Below are 15621 nucleotides of genomic sequence, written 5' to 3'. Positions count from 1 at the left end.
CACGATACCAACATTTTACTAATGATACCATACCAGGCCAAGTATCAAAGATAACGAGTAGGGCCACGATACCACAGGTCGGTATTGCGTTAGCATTGCTGCCCCCCCCCCCCCCCCCGAAGCCTGTTCCTGTTTCCTAAACGTTATGGGCACGTGCTACACACACACAAAAACTACCTAGATCTGATATTCACACTTCTACTCAATGGAAGACATAATGAATTTAACTTCACACTGTTCACTATAATAGAATACTGCATAGAATGCCTGATTTTCTCATATTCGCAAAGGCCCAGGAAGGAAAGCATAATGATCTGAATGTCATTGTGGCAGTAAGGGGAAAACACCACATGAAAACCTTCTTTACTCTTCAGTTGTAACACACACGCACACACAATCCCCCCCTCACATAAACACAAACCCCACTCTCTCTCCCACATACACTCAACATAAAAAAATGTTAGGCACCAAACACCATATATAAATATATATTTAACGAACACCATATTATATATATAATATGGTGTTCGTTAAATATATATAATATGGTGTTCGTTAAATATATATATATATATATATATACATACATACATACACACACACACATAATTCGTTTAGGCTTACATTAAGCCTATATGAATCCTACCTTTGAAGCACATCTCATGATTAGAAGACATTTTTCCTTTCTTCCAGTGCCAATCAAATTAGCCTAGACCCACGGTCACGTCACCAGGTTGTTAGTGAGCTAGGTAACACGGCTGAACAAAGTTGTTTGTTATCAAACCAAAAAGGATCGTCCCGGGTTTAGTTTAAAACGGCCCGCAGCATGAACAAAAAAGGTAACTGGTTGTATGGGTCATATTTTCTTTTAACCGTTTGAGTTAGAGAAGAGACGTTTTCTTCGTTGTAAAGCTGCATGCATGCCTGCTGCTGTCACGTGACAGCAAACTAGCAAAGCCTACCTAGGCCTGTGCACTGGTTATACCAGGGATGAAACGATATACAGTCCATTCGGAAAGTATTAAGAACCCTGGACTTTTTCAACATTTCGTTACGTTACAGCCTCATTCTAAAATTGATTAAAACGTTTTTATCCCCTCAATCTACACACAATACCTATAATTTCCGTACGAATTCAGAACCTTTGCTATGAGACTCGATATTGAGCTCAGGTGTATCCTGTTTCCATTGTTCATCCTTGAGATGTTTCTACAACTTGATTGGAGTCCACCTGTGATAATTTAAATTGTTTGGACATGATTTGGAAAAGGCACACACCTGTCTATATAAAGGTTCCACAGTTGACAGTGCATGTCAGAGCAAAAGCCAAACCATGAGGTCGAAAGAATTGTCTGTAGAGCTCCGAGACAGAATTGTGTCGAGGCACAGATCTGGGGAAGGGTACAAAAACATTTCTGCAGCATTGAAGGTCCAAGAACACAGTGGCCTCCATCATTTTTGTATGGAAGAAGTTTGGAACCAGCCATTCTCTTCTGAGAGCTGGCCGCCCGACCAAACGAGGGAGGGGGCCTTGGTCAGGGAGGTTACCAAGATCCCGATGGTCACTCTGACAGAGCTCTGGAAGTTCCTCTGTGGAGATGGGAGAACCTTCCAAAAGGACAACCATCTCTGCAGCACTCCACCAATCAGGCTTTTATGGTAGCCTGGCCAGACGCAAGCCACTCCTCAGTAAAAGGCACATGAGTTTTCCAAAAGGCACCTAAATACTCTCAGACCATGAGAAACAAAATCCTCTAGTCTGATGAACTGAAGATTGAACTGGTGGATTGATCTGGAGGAAACCTGGCACCATCCCTACGGTGAAGCGTGGTGGTGGCAGCATCATACTGTGGGGATGGCAGCATCATACTGTGGGGATGTTTTTTAGCAAGAGAGACTGGGTGACTAGTCAGGATCGAGGGACAAATGAACGGAGCAAAGTACAGAGAGATCCTTGATGAAAACCTGCTCCAGAGCGCTCATGACCTTTACCTTACAACAGGACAACAACCCTGAGCACACAGCAAAGACAATGCAGGAGTGGCTTTGGGACAAGTCTGAATGTCATTGAGTGGCCCAGCCAGAGCCCGGACGTGAACCTGATCTAACATCTCTGGAGAGACCTGAAAATAGCTGTGCAGCGACACTCCCCATCTAACCTGACAGAGCTTGAGAGGATCTGCAGAGAAGAATGGGAGAAACTCCCCAAATACAGGTGTGCCAAGCTTGTAGCGTCATACCCAGAAAGAGTCGAGGCTGTAATCGCTGCCAAATATGCTTCAACAAAGTACTGAGTAAATGGTCTGAATATTTATGTAAATGTGATAATTCCCCACTTTTTTTTATATATATATATATATATATATATATAAATAAATGTGCAACAAAACACCCCAATAAATCTTGTTTTTGTTTTGTCATTATGGGGTATTGTGTGTAGATTGATGAGGGGGAAAAAAACATTTAATCCATTTTAGAATAACGTTAAAAAAAAAAGAGATATGTTGAATAAACCTCCTATGTTTACACTGCGTACAAAACTCTGTCCTAATATCGAGTTCCAACCGTTTTTCCCCTCAGAACCGCCTCAATTTGCTGGGGCATGGACTACAAATTGTCGAAAGTGTTCTACGAGGATGCTGGCCCACTCATTAAATAATTATTTTTTTTAAATCAGAGAGGCTCATGGTCTTGTTGAATAGCAGTAATGTACCGTAATTTGTAATCATTGCCAGGTGGCATCCTAAGTCAAAAAAGCTTACCAGCAGGCACTTGGCGAGACTGGTACTCGGCAGGTGCTTTTTCAGAGCCTATGGTGAAATGCTGAAATGTAGCATTTATTTCAAGAATAAGTTTAGGTTTAATCAAGAGTTTGTAAGTATGGACCCATCGAGTTTTGAATCAATGTTTTTGTCATCCCGCAGCAGGGGCGTAACCTATAAAGGGGTAACTTTAGATTGGTTTCATACCAATTTCACATTCTCTTGTATCCTTTCCCCCAACTCACAAAAAAAAAGAGGCACAGAAAATGAACCACAATAACCTTCCCTGTGCCATTAAAGTCTGTCAAAGAATATGGTTGCAATAAGAGCACACGCCTACGAGGAGGCACACGAAAGGGCCACGCACACATACATGAGAGCAATCGAATCGCACGCCGTCACTCAAAACATCAGATCACCACAAAACGCGGCAGCACACCATGATGACACAAGTGCCATCTTGTCAACATTCACATTTACATGTGACAGCAATATTTACCCAGGAAATAGAAGCAGAAATGTCATCACGAGTACTTGATTAAAGTCAGAAGACAACGCTGAGAAGCAGCTCGAAGGGGCAATTTTTTTTTTTTAAAGCACTCACTACACACAGACTACAAGAAGAGTGTGTAAGATTTTGCAGGTAAGGCCAGTGGTTCATTGATTGCCAAATCAACTCAACTAGATTGTATTGGTGGTAGAGATGGCAAATAGCGCAAATATGAAGCCATGAAGCCAACAGCAAAGAAAAAAAGCGTGGATGTATGGACACTCCTAACCTGCAAAATGATTCCTCCATATAATATCAGCGATAGTCATTGGTGGGCCACCAGCTGGGTGTGGTTTACCTTTGTCATGGTCAGTCCTTATCATATCCATTAAGGAATTCTCCAAAGAGTGCAAGCTAAATGCATCAAAGGGACGATTCCGGTCCTGCAAGAGAAGAGAGGGGTCAGAGGTTAGTCATCTTATCTCAGCTGGTTATCAAAGTAGAACACAACACCACCACTACTCGACACCATCTTGCATAAGACTAGCTTGAGATAATAGCTCGATGACTTGTGAGAGATTAAGGAAAGCCCGTCATCCACACAGACGCACAAAATATACAAACACATCCATTTGTTGAAAGTTGAGCAGTGACCCCTGATAAGGGGAGAGCAAGGGTTTCAACTGAATGAGGGCCTCGTACAACTCTCGTGCCCAAATCACAGACCATACTGCCTATAATCACACAGCAGAAACCACGGGAAACGTGCATGTGTTCGCAATTTGCATCGCTGTTCAAATTCTGGTTGGTTCCCTTTGCTTAAGGGCAGAGTCGAAGCCAGATGTTTTCATGTAGCGACACACCACCTTGGTATTGTTGGAGCGTCAAAGCAGGCCAAGACCAGCTGATCTTGTAATCGCAGCAAATATCACAGTCAAGATCATACATTAGCCAACAGAAACTGAGAGAGAGGGAGTATTTGACTTTAGCAGCTGGGACTGCACAGTGTGCACATTTCGCTTGGTCTGATCGGAAAAGGTGTGCGCGCACTGCACATACATTTATCATTTCATCTTTACAACTATATGTCACTTGGCAAGTAAAAAGCAAAGGATTTCAAGAGTAGGGACACACATTCCAATCAAGGAGAGATAGTGCCAAGTATGGCGTGATTTGTGAGTGTGCTCTTTCCTCAAACACTCAAGATGTTTCCATATGGTGTGTACGACCATCCCTGGGCTAGTGTCACATAATAGCCATTCCACCAAAATCATCAAATTAACACTTCTGAACATATCACCTGTGGCATACTCTAGCCAGTTTATTAGGTACACCAACCCACTAACAAAAATGGTTCACTCCTCCAGAGTGAGTCAGTGAGTCACATCATATAAAGCAGGCAGACAGGCATCAAGGCATTCAGTTACGTATCAAACAAATGTTAGAATTGGCAAAAAGTGTGACTTAAGTGACTTTGAGCGTGGTGTGATCATCGGTGCCAAACGCGCTGGTTCCAGTACCACAGAAATGTCCAGCCTCCTGGGCTTTTCACAGGGTTTACAGAGAGTGGTGTGACAAACAAAAAACATACAGTCATCAGCAGTCTTGTGGGTAAAAACAGCTCATTGATGGGAGGTCGTGGGGGAACGGCAAGAATTGTGCACGCTAACGGGCGGGCCACAAACAGGCAAATAACAGCACACTACAACAGTGGTGTGCAGAACGGCATCTTGGAAAGCACAACTCATCAGTCCTTGTCACAGATGGGTTATTGCAGCTGACGACCACACTGGGTCCACTCATAGAAGCTAAAAATAAGACGCGGCTGCAGTTGGCACCAGATCACAAATACTGGACAATCAAGGAGTGGAAAAACATTGCCTGGTCTAACGAATCCAAGTTCCTGTTGCGTCATGCTAATGGCAGTCAGGATTTGGCGTAAAAGCATATGTCCATGGCCTCATCCTGCCCGTTGTAAACGGTACAGGCTGTTGACAGTGGTGTAATAGTGTGGGGAATGTTTTCCTGCAACACGTTATGTCCCTTTATATAAATTGAGCAACGGTTCCATGCCCCAAAGAATTTAGGCTGTTCTGTTCTGGTCCGACCTGGTACTAGGCGGGTGTACCTAATAAACTGGCCAATGAGTGTATGTACGGGGACAAATAAGAATATGGTAGGGAAGAACGCGCCAGAAATACATTGAAGCTTGTCACCAAACCTGCCTGACCTTCAGCCAAAGATTAATCACTCCCTCCGTGTGTGTGTCAGTCCTTCTGGCCAGCTTGACCTGCTACGTCGCCACCCGCTGAACCCACCTTTTGAACACATTCAACTGCTGGGCTGCCTGGGACTCTCTAAATAAAATACCAATTGGGCAGTGGAATCAATCATATTCTACTCAATAGCCTACATTCATCTGACCTGAATCCTCAACGTTCACAGCGAGAGGGAGGAGGGTAGGGCATTAGGCAAATCGTTCTGCATGAAGTTCAGCCTATAAAGTTTAGGGCCATTTGATATATATTTTGGGCCCACTTGAGTTGATTCAGTGAGATTATTTTGGCCCACTTCCTGGTTCATTGAGGGAGAGACTGATCCAATATGGAGCCTGTGTTGATACTAGTGACCTGAGAAGGAGACACATTATAGTAGATCGTATCCTAAAATATATTTTTTATTGTAGGCGAGTAAGTCAGCGAGTAAGTGAATGAGTTTAAGAGGGCGTAGGCAAGTGACAGAGTGTGCCTGGTGAATTCGAGTTAGGCCTAGCCCTTGACAGCTGTGTCCTGTGAGTCCACTGCCCTAGCCTCGGGGCCACATTGTTTGCCACCAGTGCTATTGTCGTGCATTCAAAAGCGTTATTCCCCCCTCTCTCTGGATCCACAGCACTGCAGCGGCAGATAAAAATCTGCCCACTTGGTACAAACGGTAAACATTTAAAATGCTGAGTTTTTCATTCACCTCCCCTCTTTTTCCATCACCATGCACTCTCCTGATCCTGAACAAAGAGAGTGAAGGGCATCATTCACAGTCAGTGGCTAAAATACCTGGGTTGTGTTCATTAGACACGAAATGGAAGGTAACAGGGAGGGACGACCTGAACTTGTCCTATAAGCAACGCTTGTTTTCATTATCCATCGCAAAACCTTTTGCAACGTTCTGCCCTAATGAATAGGACTCTGATGAGATACCCATTATATACTGCATCTATCAGACCACTCCACCACTGCTTTGATTGTGGTAATACACCAGCATGTGGGATACAGACCATGTTAACATTGCTCCCTATTCTTAAAATTGGCTCCACATCTGGGGCCGGTTGCACCAGTTGGACGTAAAATAAATAAATAAATAAGTGGTCTTAAATGCTAGTTTGGGCCTGGCTACGTCCTGTTGCACCAACCGAAACTAACACAAGTCGTAGCTAAGACCGGCGTAAGTGACGGCTGCTAGACAGTGCTCGTTTCTCGTTACAATCCGTTTCCAAAAGTAAATAACGAGATAGCTAGCATATGTCACATTTTCAGAAATAAGGAAAACCATAGAGCTGTATAGCAAACATCAAGAGATTCTGACAGTTAGGTCCAATAGCACTGCAACAAACAGAAGAAAAAAAATACAATCTGGAAGCTTTTTAACGACATTGAACCAAATTATAAACGCAACAATTTCAGTTCATATAAAGGAAATCAAAATCGATTGAAATAAATTAAATTAGTCCGTAATATATAGATTTCACATGACTGGAATACAGATATGCATCAGATACCTTAAAAAAAGGTAGGGCCATGGATCAGAAAACCAGTCACTATCTGGTGTGACCACCATTTGCCTCATGCATCGTGACTCCTTCGAATAGAGTTGATCAGGCTTTTGATTGTGGCCTGTGGATTGTTGTCCTGCTCCTCTTCAACAGCTGTGCGAAGTTGCTGGATATTGGCGGGAACTGGAACACTGTCGTACACGTCGATCCAGAGCATCCCAAACATAATCAATGGGCGACATGTCTGGTGAGTGTGCAGGCCACGGAGGAACTAGGTCATTTTCAGCGTCCAGGAATTGTGTACAGATCCTTGTGACATGGGGCTGTGCATTATCACGCTGAAACATGAGGTGATGGTGGCGGATGAATGGCACAGCAATGGGCCATCTCGTCACGGTATCTGCACACAAATTGCCATCGATAAAAATGCAATAGTGCTCCTTGTCCGTAGCTTATGCCCGGCTATACCATAACCCCAACGCCACCATGGGGAACTTCGTTCACGTCAGCGACCCGCTCGCCCACACGACACCCTACACACTGTTTGCCATCTGCCCGGGATTCATCTGTGAAGAGCACACTTCTTCATCGTGCCAGTGGCCATCGAAGGTGAGCATTTGTCCACTGAAGTCGGTTACAACGCAGAACTGCAGTCAAGACCCTGATGAGGACGACGAGCATGCAGAGGAGCTTCTCTGAGACGTTTCTGACAGTTTGTTCAGGTATTCTTCTGTTGTGCAAACCCAGTTTTATCAGCTGTCTTGGTGGCTGGTCTCACACCATCCCGCAGGTGAAGAAGCTGGATGTGGAGGTCCTGGGCTGGAGTGATTACACGTGGTGTGCGGTTGCGAGGCCAGTTGCCAAATTCTCTAAAATGATGTTGGAGGTGGCTTATGGTACAGGAATGAACATTCAATCTCTGGCAACAGTTCTGGTGGACATTCCTTAAGTCAGCATGCCAATTGCATGCTCCCTCAAAACTTGAGACATCTGTGGCATTGTGTTGTGTGACAAAACTGCACATTTTAGATTGGCCTTTATTTGTCCCCAGCACAAGGTGCACCTGTGTAATGATCATGCCGTTTAATCAGCTTCGAGATATACCACACCTGTCAGGTGGATGGATTATCTTGGCAAAGGAGAAATGCTCACTAACAGGAATGTAATAAAATTTCTGCACAAATTTGAGAGAAAGGTTTTTTGTGCGTATGGAAAATGTCTGGGATCTTTAATTTCAGCTTATGAAACATGGGACCTACACTTTACATGTTGCGGTTATATTTTTGTTCAGTACAATAAAGTAAATGATGAGAATGGGGAGTTTGGCTGCAGATCAGTGGAGAAGGTGCGAAAGAAAGGAAAAGAGCTCATGATGAGCATGAAAAGATGTGGTGCCCTGAAAAACCCACCTAGGAGGTCCTGCTTCTAAAATATTGCCTTACAGCAACATAGCTTATACAGTGGGGCAAAAAAGTATTTAGTCAGCCACCAATTGTGCAAGTTCTCCAACTTAAAAAGATGAGAGGCCTGTAATTTTCATCATAGGTACACTTCAACTATGACAGACAAAATGAGAAAAATCCAGAAAAGCACATTGTAGGATTTGTAATGAATTTATTTGCAAATTATGGTGGGAAATAAGTATTTGGTCACCTACAAACAAGCAAGATTTCTGGCTCTCACAGACCTGTAACTTCTCTTTAAGAGGCTCCTCTGTCCTCCACTCGTTACCTGTATTAATGGCACCTGTTTGAACTTGTTATCAGTATAAAAGACACCTGTCCACAACCTCAAACAGTCACACTCCAAACTCCACTATGGCCAAGACCAAAGAGCTGACAAAGGACACCAGAAACCAAATTGTAGACCTGCACCAGGCTGGGAAGACTGAATCTGCAATGGGTAAGCAGCTTGGTTTGAAGAAATCAACTGTGGGAGCAATTATTAGGAAATGGAAGACATACAAGACCACTGATAATCTCCCTCGATCTGGGGCTCCACGCAAGATCTCACCCCATGGGGTCAAAATGATCACAAGAACGGTGAGCAAAAATCCCAGAACCACACGGGGGGGACCTAGTGAATGACCTGCAGAGAGCTGGGACCAAAGTAACAAAGCCTACCATCAGTAACACACTACGCCACCAGGGACTCAAATCCTGCAGTGCCAGACGTGTCCCCCTGCTTAAGCCAGTACATGTCCAGGCCCGTCTGAAGTTTGCTAGAGAGCATTTGGATGATCCAGAAGAAGATTGGGAGAATGTCACATGGTCAGATGAAACCAAAATATAACTTTTTGGTAAAAACTCAACTCGTCGTGTTTGGAGGACAAAGGATGCTGAGTTGCATCCAAAGAACACCATACCTACTGTGAAGCATGGGGGTGGAAACATCATGCTTTGGGGCTGTTTTTCTGCAAAGGGACTTGGACGACTGATCCGTGTAAAGGAAAGACTGAATGGGGCCATGTTTCGTGAGATTTTGAGTGAACACCTCCTTCCATCAGCAAGGGCATTGAAGATGAAACGTGGCTGGGTCTTTCAGCATGACAATGATCCCAAACATACCGCCCGGGCAACGAAGGAGTGGCTTCGTAAGAAGCATTTCAAGGTCCTGGAGTGGCCTAGCCAGTCTCCAGATCTCAACCCCATAGAAAATCTTTGGAGGGAGTTGAAAGTCTGTGTTGCCCAGCAACAGCCCCAAAACATCACTGCTCTAGAGGAGATCTGCATGGAGGAATGGGCCAAAATACCAGCAACAGTGTGTGAAAACTTACAGAAAACGTTTGACCTCTGTCATTGCCAACAAAGGGTGTATAACAAAGTATTGAGAAACTTTTGTTATTGACCAAATACTTATTTTCCACCATAATTTGCAAATAAATTCATTAATCCTACAATGTGATTTTCTGGATTTTTTTTCTCTCATTTTGTCTGTCATAGTTGAAGTGTACCGATGATGAAAATTACAGGCCTCTCTCATCTTTTTAAGTGGGAGAACTTGCACAATTGGTGGCTGACTAAATACTTTTTTGCCCCACTGTATATTTGGCACAGATTCCCCTGCCTTTCATGGGAATGGATGGTGTGGACAGCACGGCATCACCCTGCGCATTCACCCAGCAGAATGACAAAGATGATAAAAAAAGCTCAAGAACCACATCCACTAACAGCAGCCTAGTAGTGGCGATTAATAGCAACAGTACAAACTAAAACCATTAATTTATCATTATCTAACTGCCAAGTGTAGGCTATATGTGCGGGATATTTCAAGGCGCCAATGTTGTCTTTGCCCTTGTTAGGTCCTTCTATTTCTTGTGACCACGGTCTGCATGCAACAAGCTGCCCACTCTCCTATTAAGGCTACTTGTTATAATTTCAATGTTTGTTATGTCTTTTAGACACGGACTCGAGCTGCCTGGACACATCGTTTACAGCCACAACGCAGAGCCAGAGCAGGGTGCATTGGGACAAGACCAGCGAAATGAAATGCAGTTGGCGTTCATAGAGAAGGCAATAGAGAGAGACGGAGACTGAGAAACAGAGCAAAAATTGAAAATGTGGAGCTTGAGAAAAATAAATTACAATTGAGAAATTAGGTTCCTTGAGCAGCAACATCAACAGACTATTGCAGAGTGAGGGGGAGTAACATACACTAACTACACTGTAGCCAACAATAATAAATAGTACACCGAATATGCCTATTAGCCTTTGAATTCTTAATAAATAAATACATGTATTTTACAATCATTTTAAGTGTAGTCTTTGCATTTGTAAAGGCTACCAATAAGACTTTCAAAATGTCGAAGGAAAGAAAGGAGGATACGGCTTTTAATCATTACAACATCTTTCTTTATAGGTTAGTTATAAAAGTTTCAGTCTCTCATTTAGCCTCGACCTATAGACCCATTTCTGTGTTTGAAAACACGCAAGTTGCTGGCAGAACAAGGGGCAGTTCTTATAGAACACCTGCAAAAATAAAGCCTTTATTTACAAATCAAATTTTATGTGTCACATACACGTGATTAGCAGATGTTAATGTGAATGTAGCGAAATGGTTGTGCTTCTAGTTCCGATAGATTACTTGTTAGATATTACTGCACAAACAGTTCCCCAACAACTACCTAATACACACAAATCTAAAGGGGTGAATGAGAATATGTACATGCAAGTATATGGAGGGGCGATGGCCGAGCAACATAGGCAAGGTGCAATGATAGTATAGATACACTATATAAACATGATATGAATAATGTAAGATATGTAAACATTACTAAGGGGCATTATTTAAAGTGATATTGTATAAAGTGACGAGTGATCCATTAATTAAAGTGGCCAGTAATTGGGTCTCAATGTAGGCAGCAGCCGCTCAGTCTCTCCGTCCCAGCTTTGTTGCACCTGTACTGACCTCGACCTTCTGGATGGTAGCGGGGTGAACAGGCAGTGGCTCGGGTGGTTGATGTTATTGATGATCCTTTTTGGCCTTTCTGTGACATTGAGTGCTGATGGAGGGCAGGTAGTTGCCCTCAGTGATGTATTGTGCAGACCGCAACACCCTGCGGTTATGGGCGATGCAGATGCCGTACCAGGTGGTGATACAGCCCGACAGGATGCTCTAAATTGTGCATCTGTACAACTTTGTCAGGGTTTTGGGTGACAAGAAAAAGTTATTCAGCCTCTTGAGGTTGAAGAGGGGCTGTTGCGCCTTCTTCACACACAGTCTGTGTGGGTAGACCATTTCAGTTTGTCTGTGATGTGTACGCAGAAGATCTTGAAGCTTTCCACCTTCTCCACTGCTGTCCCGTCGATGTGGATGGGGGGGGGGTGTACTACCTCTGCTTGTTTCCTGAAGTCCACGATCAGCTCCTTTGTTTTGTTGATGTTGAGTGAGAGGTTGTTTTCCTGACACAACAGTCCGAGCGTCCTCACCTCCTCCCTGTAGGCTGTCTCGTCATTGTTGGTAACCAAGCCCACTACTGTGTTAATTGAGTTGGAGGCGTGCATGGTCACGCAGTCATGGGTAAACAGGGAGTATAGGAGGGGGCTTAGCACGCACCCTTATGGGGCCCCAGTGTTGAGGGACAGCGAAGTGGAGAGTACCTGGAGTACCTTCATCACCTGGGGGCGGTCTGTCAGAAAGTCCAGGACCCAATTGCACAGGGAGGGGTTGAGTCCTAGGGCCTCCAGCTTGATGATGAGCTTGGAGGGTACTATGGTGTTGAATGCTGAGCTGTAGTCAATGAACACCATTCTTACATAGGTATTCCTATGGTCCAGACATGATAGGGCAGTGTGCAGTGTGATGGTGATTGCTTCTAGGGTGGGTCTAGGGTGTCCAGTAAGGTGGAGGTGATATGATCCTTGACTAGTCTCTCAAAAGCACTTCATGATGACAGAAGTGAGTGCTACGGGGCCGTAGTCATTTACTTCAGTTATCTTTGCCTTCTTGGGTACAGGAACAACAGTAGCCATCTTGAAGCATGTGGGGACAACAGACTGGGATAGGGAACGATTGAATATGTCCGTAAACACACCAGCCAGCTGGTCTGTGCATGCTCTGAGTACACGGCTAGGGATGCCATCTGGGCCAGCAGCATTGTGAGGGTTAACACGTTTAAATGTTTTACTCACGTCAGCCATGGAAAAGGAGAGGGGGGGGCGCAGTCCTTGTTAGCGGGCCGTGACTGTGGGACTGTATTATCCTCAAAGCAGGCAAAGAAGGTGTTTAGTTTGGCTGGAAGCGTGACGTCGGTGTCCGTGACGTGGCTGGTTTTCTTTTTGTAGTCTGATTTCCTGTAGACCCTGCCACATGTCTTGTGTCTGAGCCGTTGAACTGACTCCACCTGGTCCCTGTACTGGCATTTCACTTGTTTGATTGCCTTGGAGGGAATAACTACACTGTTTATATTAAGTCATATTCCCAGACCTCTTCCCATGGTTAAATGCGTTGGATCGCGCTCTGTTTTTTGCAAATGCCGCCATCCATCCACGGTTTCTGGTTAGGGTAGGTTTTAATAGTCGCAGTGGGTACAACATCTCCAATGCACTTCTTTATAAAAACGCACTCACCGAGTCAGCGTATAAGTCGATGTTGTTCTCTGAGGCTGACCAGAACATATTCCAGTCAGCGTGATCAAAACAATCTTGAAGCGTGGCTTCAAAAAAAAATCTAAACAGAAAAGTGGTGCATGCATATGTATTCACCCCCTTCACTATGAAGCCCCTAAATAAGATCTGGTGCAACAAATTACCTTCAGAAGTCAGATAATTAGTTCAATAAAGTCCACCCGTGTGCAATCTGTGTGTCACATGATCTCAGTATATATACACACACCTGTTCTGAAAGGCTCCAGTCTGCAACACCACTAACCAAGGGGCACCACCAAGCAAGCTACACCATGAAGACCAAGGAGCTCCCCAAACAGGTCTGGGACAAAGTTGTGGAGAAGTACAGATCAAGGTTGGGTTATAAAAAAAAATATCTGAAACTTTGAACATCCCACGGAGCACCATTAAATCCATTATTTAAAAAATGTGAAGAATATGGCACCACAACATACCTGCCAAGAGAAGGCCACCCACCAAAACTCACAGACCAGGCAAGGAGTGCATTAATCAGAGATGCAACAAAGAGATCAAAGATAACCCTGAAGGATCTGCAAAGCTCCACAGCGGAGATTGGAGTATCTGTCCATAGAACCACTTTAAGCTGCACACTTCACAGAGCTGGGCTTTATGGTGGAGTGGCCAGAAAAAAGCCATTGCTTAAAGATAAAGTAAGCAAACACATTTGGTGTTTGCCAAAAGGCATGTGGGAGACTCCCCAAACTTATGGAAGAAGACAACAATTGAGCTTTTTGGACATCAAGGAAAATACTGTCTGGCACAAACCCAACACCTTTCATCACCCTGAGAACCTATGCCCACAGTGAAGCATGGTGGTGGCAGCATCATACTGTGGGGATGTTTTTCATCGGCAGAGACTGGGAAACTGGTCAGAATTGAAGGATGGCGCTATATACAGGGAAATTCTTGAGGGAAACCTGTTTCAGTCTTCCTGTTTCAGTCTTCTTTGAGACTGGGACGGTGGTTCACCTTCCAGCAGGACAATGACCCTAAGCATACTGCTAAAGCAACACTCGAGTGGTTTAAGGGGAAACATTGAAATGTCTTGGAATGGCCTAGTCAAAGCCAGACCTCAATCCAATTGAGAATCTGTGGTATGACTTAAAGATTGCTGTACACCAGCGGAACCCATCCAACTTGAAGGAGCTGGAGCAGTTTTGCCTTGAAGAATGGGCAAAAATCCCTCCCAGTGACTAGATGAGCCAAGCTTATAGAGACATACCCAAAGAGACATGCAGCTATAATTGCTGCGAAGGGTGGCTCTACAAAGTATTGACTTTGGGGGGATGAATAGTTATGCACGCTCAAGTTTTCAGTTTTTTTGGTCTTATTTCTTGTTTGTTTCACAAGGGAAATAATTTAGCATCTTCAAAGTGGTAAGCATGTTGTGTAAATCAAATGATACAAACCCCCCAAAAATATATTTTAATTCCAGGTTGTAAGGCAACAAAATAGGAAAAATGCCAAGGGGGTGAATACTTTTGCAAGCCACTGTATGGTTTCCGGTTTGCATAAGTTACTTGATGGCCGTCTTGATGTCTGCTTAAGGGGGAATGTACACAGCTGTGACGATAACTGATGATAATTATTTTGGTAGGTAAAATGGCCGTCATTTGATTGTAAGGAATTCTAGGTCGGGTGAGCAGAAGGACTTGAGTTCCTGTATGTTGTTATGATTACACCATGAGTCGTTAATCATAAAGCATACACCCCCACCCTTCCTCTTCCCATAAAGGTGTTTATCTCTGTTGGCGCGATGCACGGAGAAGCCCGGTGGCTTAACCGATTCCGACAACATATCCCGAGAGCGCCATGTTTCTCTTGGTCTCTCCCCATGTTGCTTTTGAATGCATTTCACACAACTTTTGAATTATAATGAGATTCATATTAATGTACTGCTCAATATAGTATTTGTGTCATCATCGCAAATCAACCGCATTACACTTAAACTTCAACCAGTAAAATGACTCTTTGGCTAGATTTTGCTACAGCCTACAGTATATTAACGAGCATTAGCATTCTAGCTAAGAACCGCTCCATCCAAAATTGTTACTTTGCAAAGATCACAAACAAATATAAATCTTAGCAAGAATCAAAACATAATTGTAAGCATATTAGAACCCAAAGATGTTTAGAAGTAATAAAATGTAAAGCTAGGCTATGTTGAATGGGAGCAGATGGCGATGGCTTTCTTACAGCCTCGCGCATCTGTGCGTGACGTCAGTGTGTAGTGCACTGGAAAGGGGTCTATAGGCTACATTTGATTGATGATGTGATTCCGGGCCAATCGACCTCCAATGTCATCTGGACCAGCAGGTTCCTTATGGTTTTCCTTAACTCTGCACCCTTGCTTAGTCATGGGATGGGGCAGCCTCTTCTCCGTACTAATATAACACTTTGGCAGCGACAACAGTGCATGTCCTCTTTGGTGCCATTCTTATCTTTCCAGGTAGGCCGTGGAACCTAGTGGGAGCACAA

General features: G+C 44.0%; 1 protein-coding gene across 8 annotated transcripts in view; it reads right to left on the bottom strand.

The window, feature by feature from the left end:
- LOC139381131 (cytoplasmic polyadenylation element binding protein 3) overlaps positions 1–15621 on the bottom strand; it is a 62902-nt gene that overhangs the window by 36012 nt on the left and 11269 nt on the right. For 5 of the 8 annotated variants that reach the window (XM_071124443.1, XM_071124444.1, XM_071124445.1 and 2 more), the window contains exon 3: positions 3542–3695. In XM_071124443.1, coding sequence (XP_070980544.1) covers positions 3542–3695 — 154 coding nt within the window. The remainder of the gene's footprint in view (positions 1–3541; positions 3696–15621) is intronic. The other 3 variants (XM_071124449.1, XM_071124450.1, XM_071124451.1) reach the window with 1 other exon arrangement.

Source organism: Oncorhynchus clarkii, chromosome 23 (assembly GCF_045791955.1).
Source record: "Oncorhynchus clarkii lewisi isolate Uvic-CL-2024 chromosome 23, UVic_Ocla_1.0, whole genome shotgun sequence".
NCBI classification, from domain to species: Eukaryota; Metazoa; Chordata; class Actinopteri; order Salmoniformes; family Salmonidae; genus Oncorhynchus; species Oncorhynchus clarkii.
Note: the sequence above shows the minus strand (reverse complement) of the source record. Positions and strands in the feature narration are given on the sequence as shown.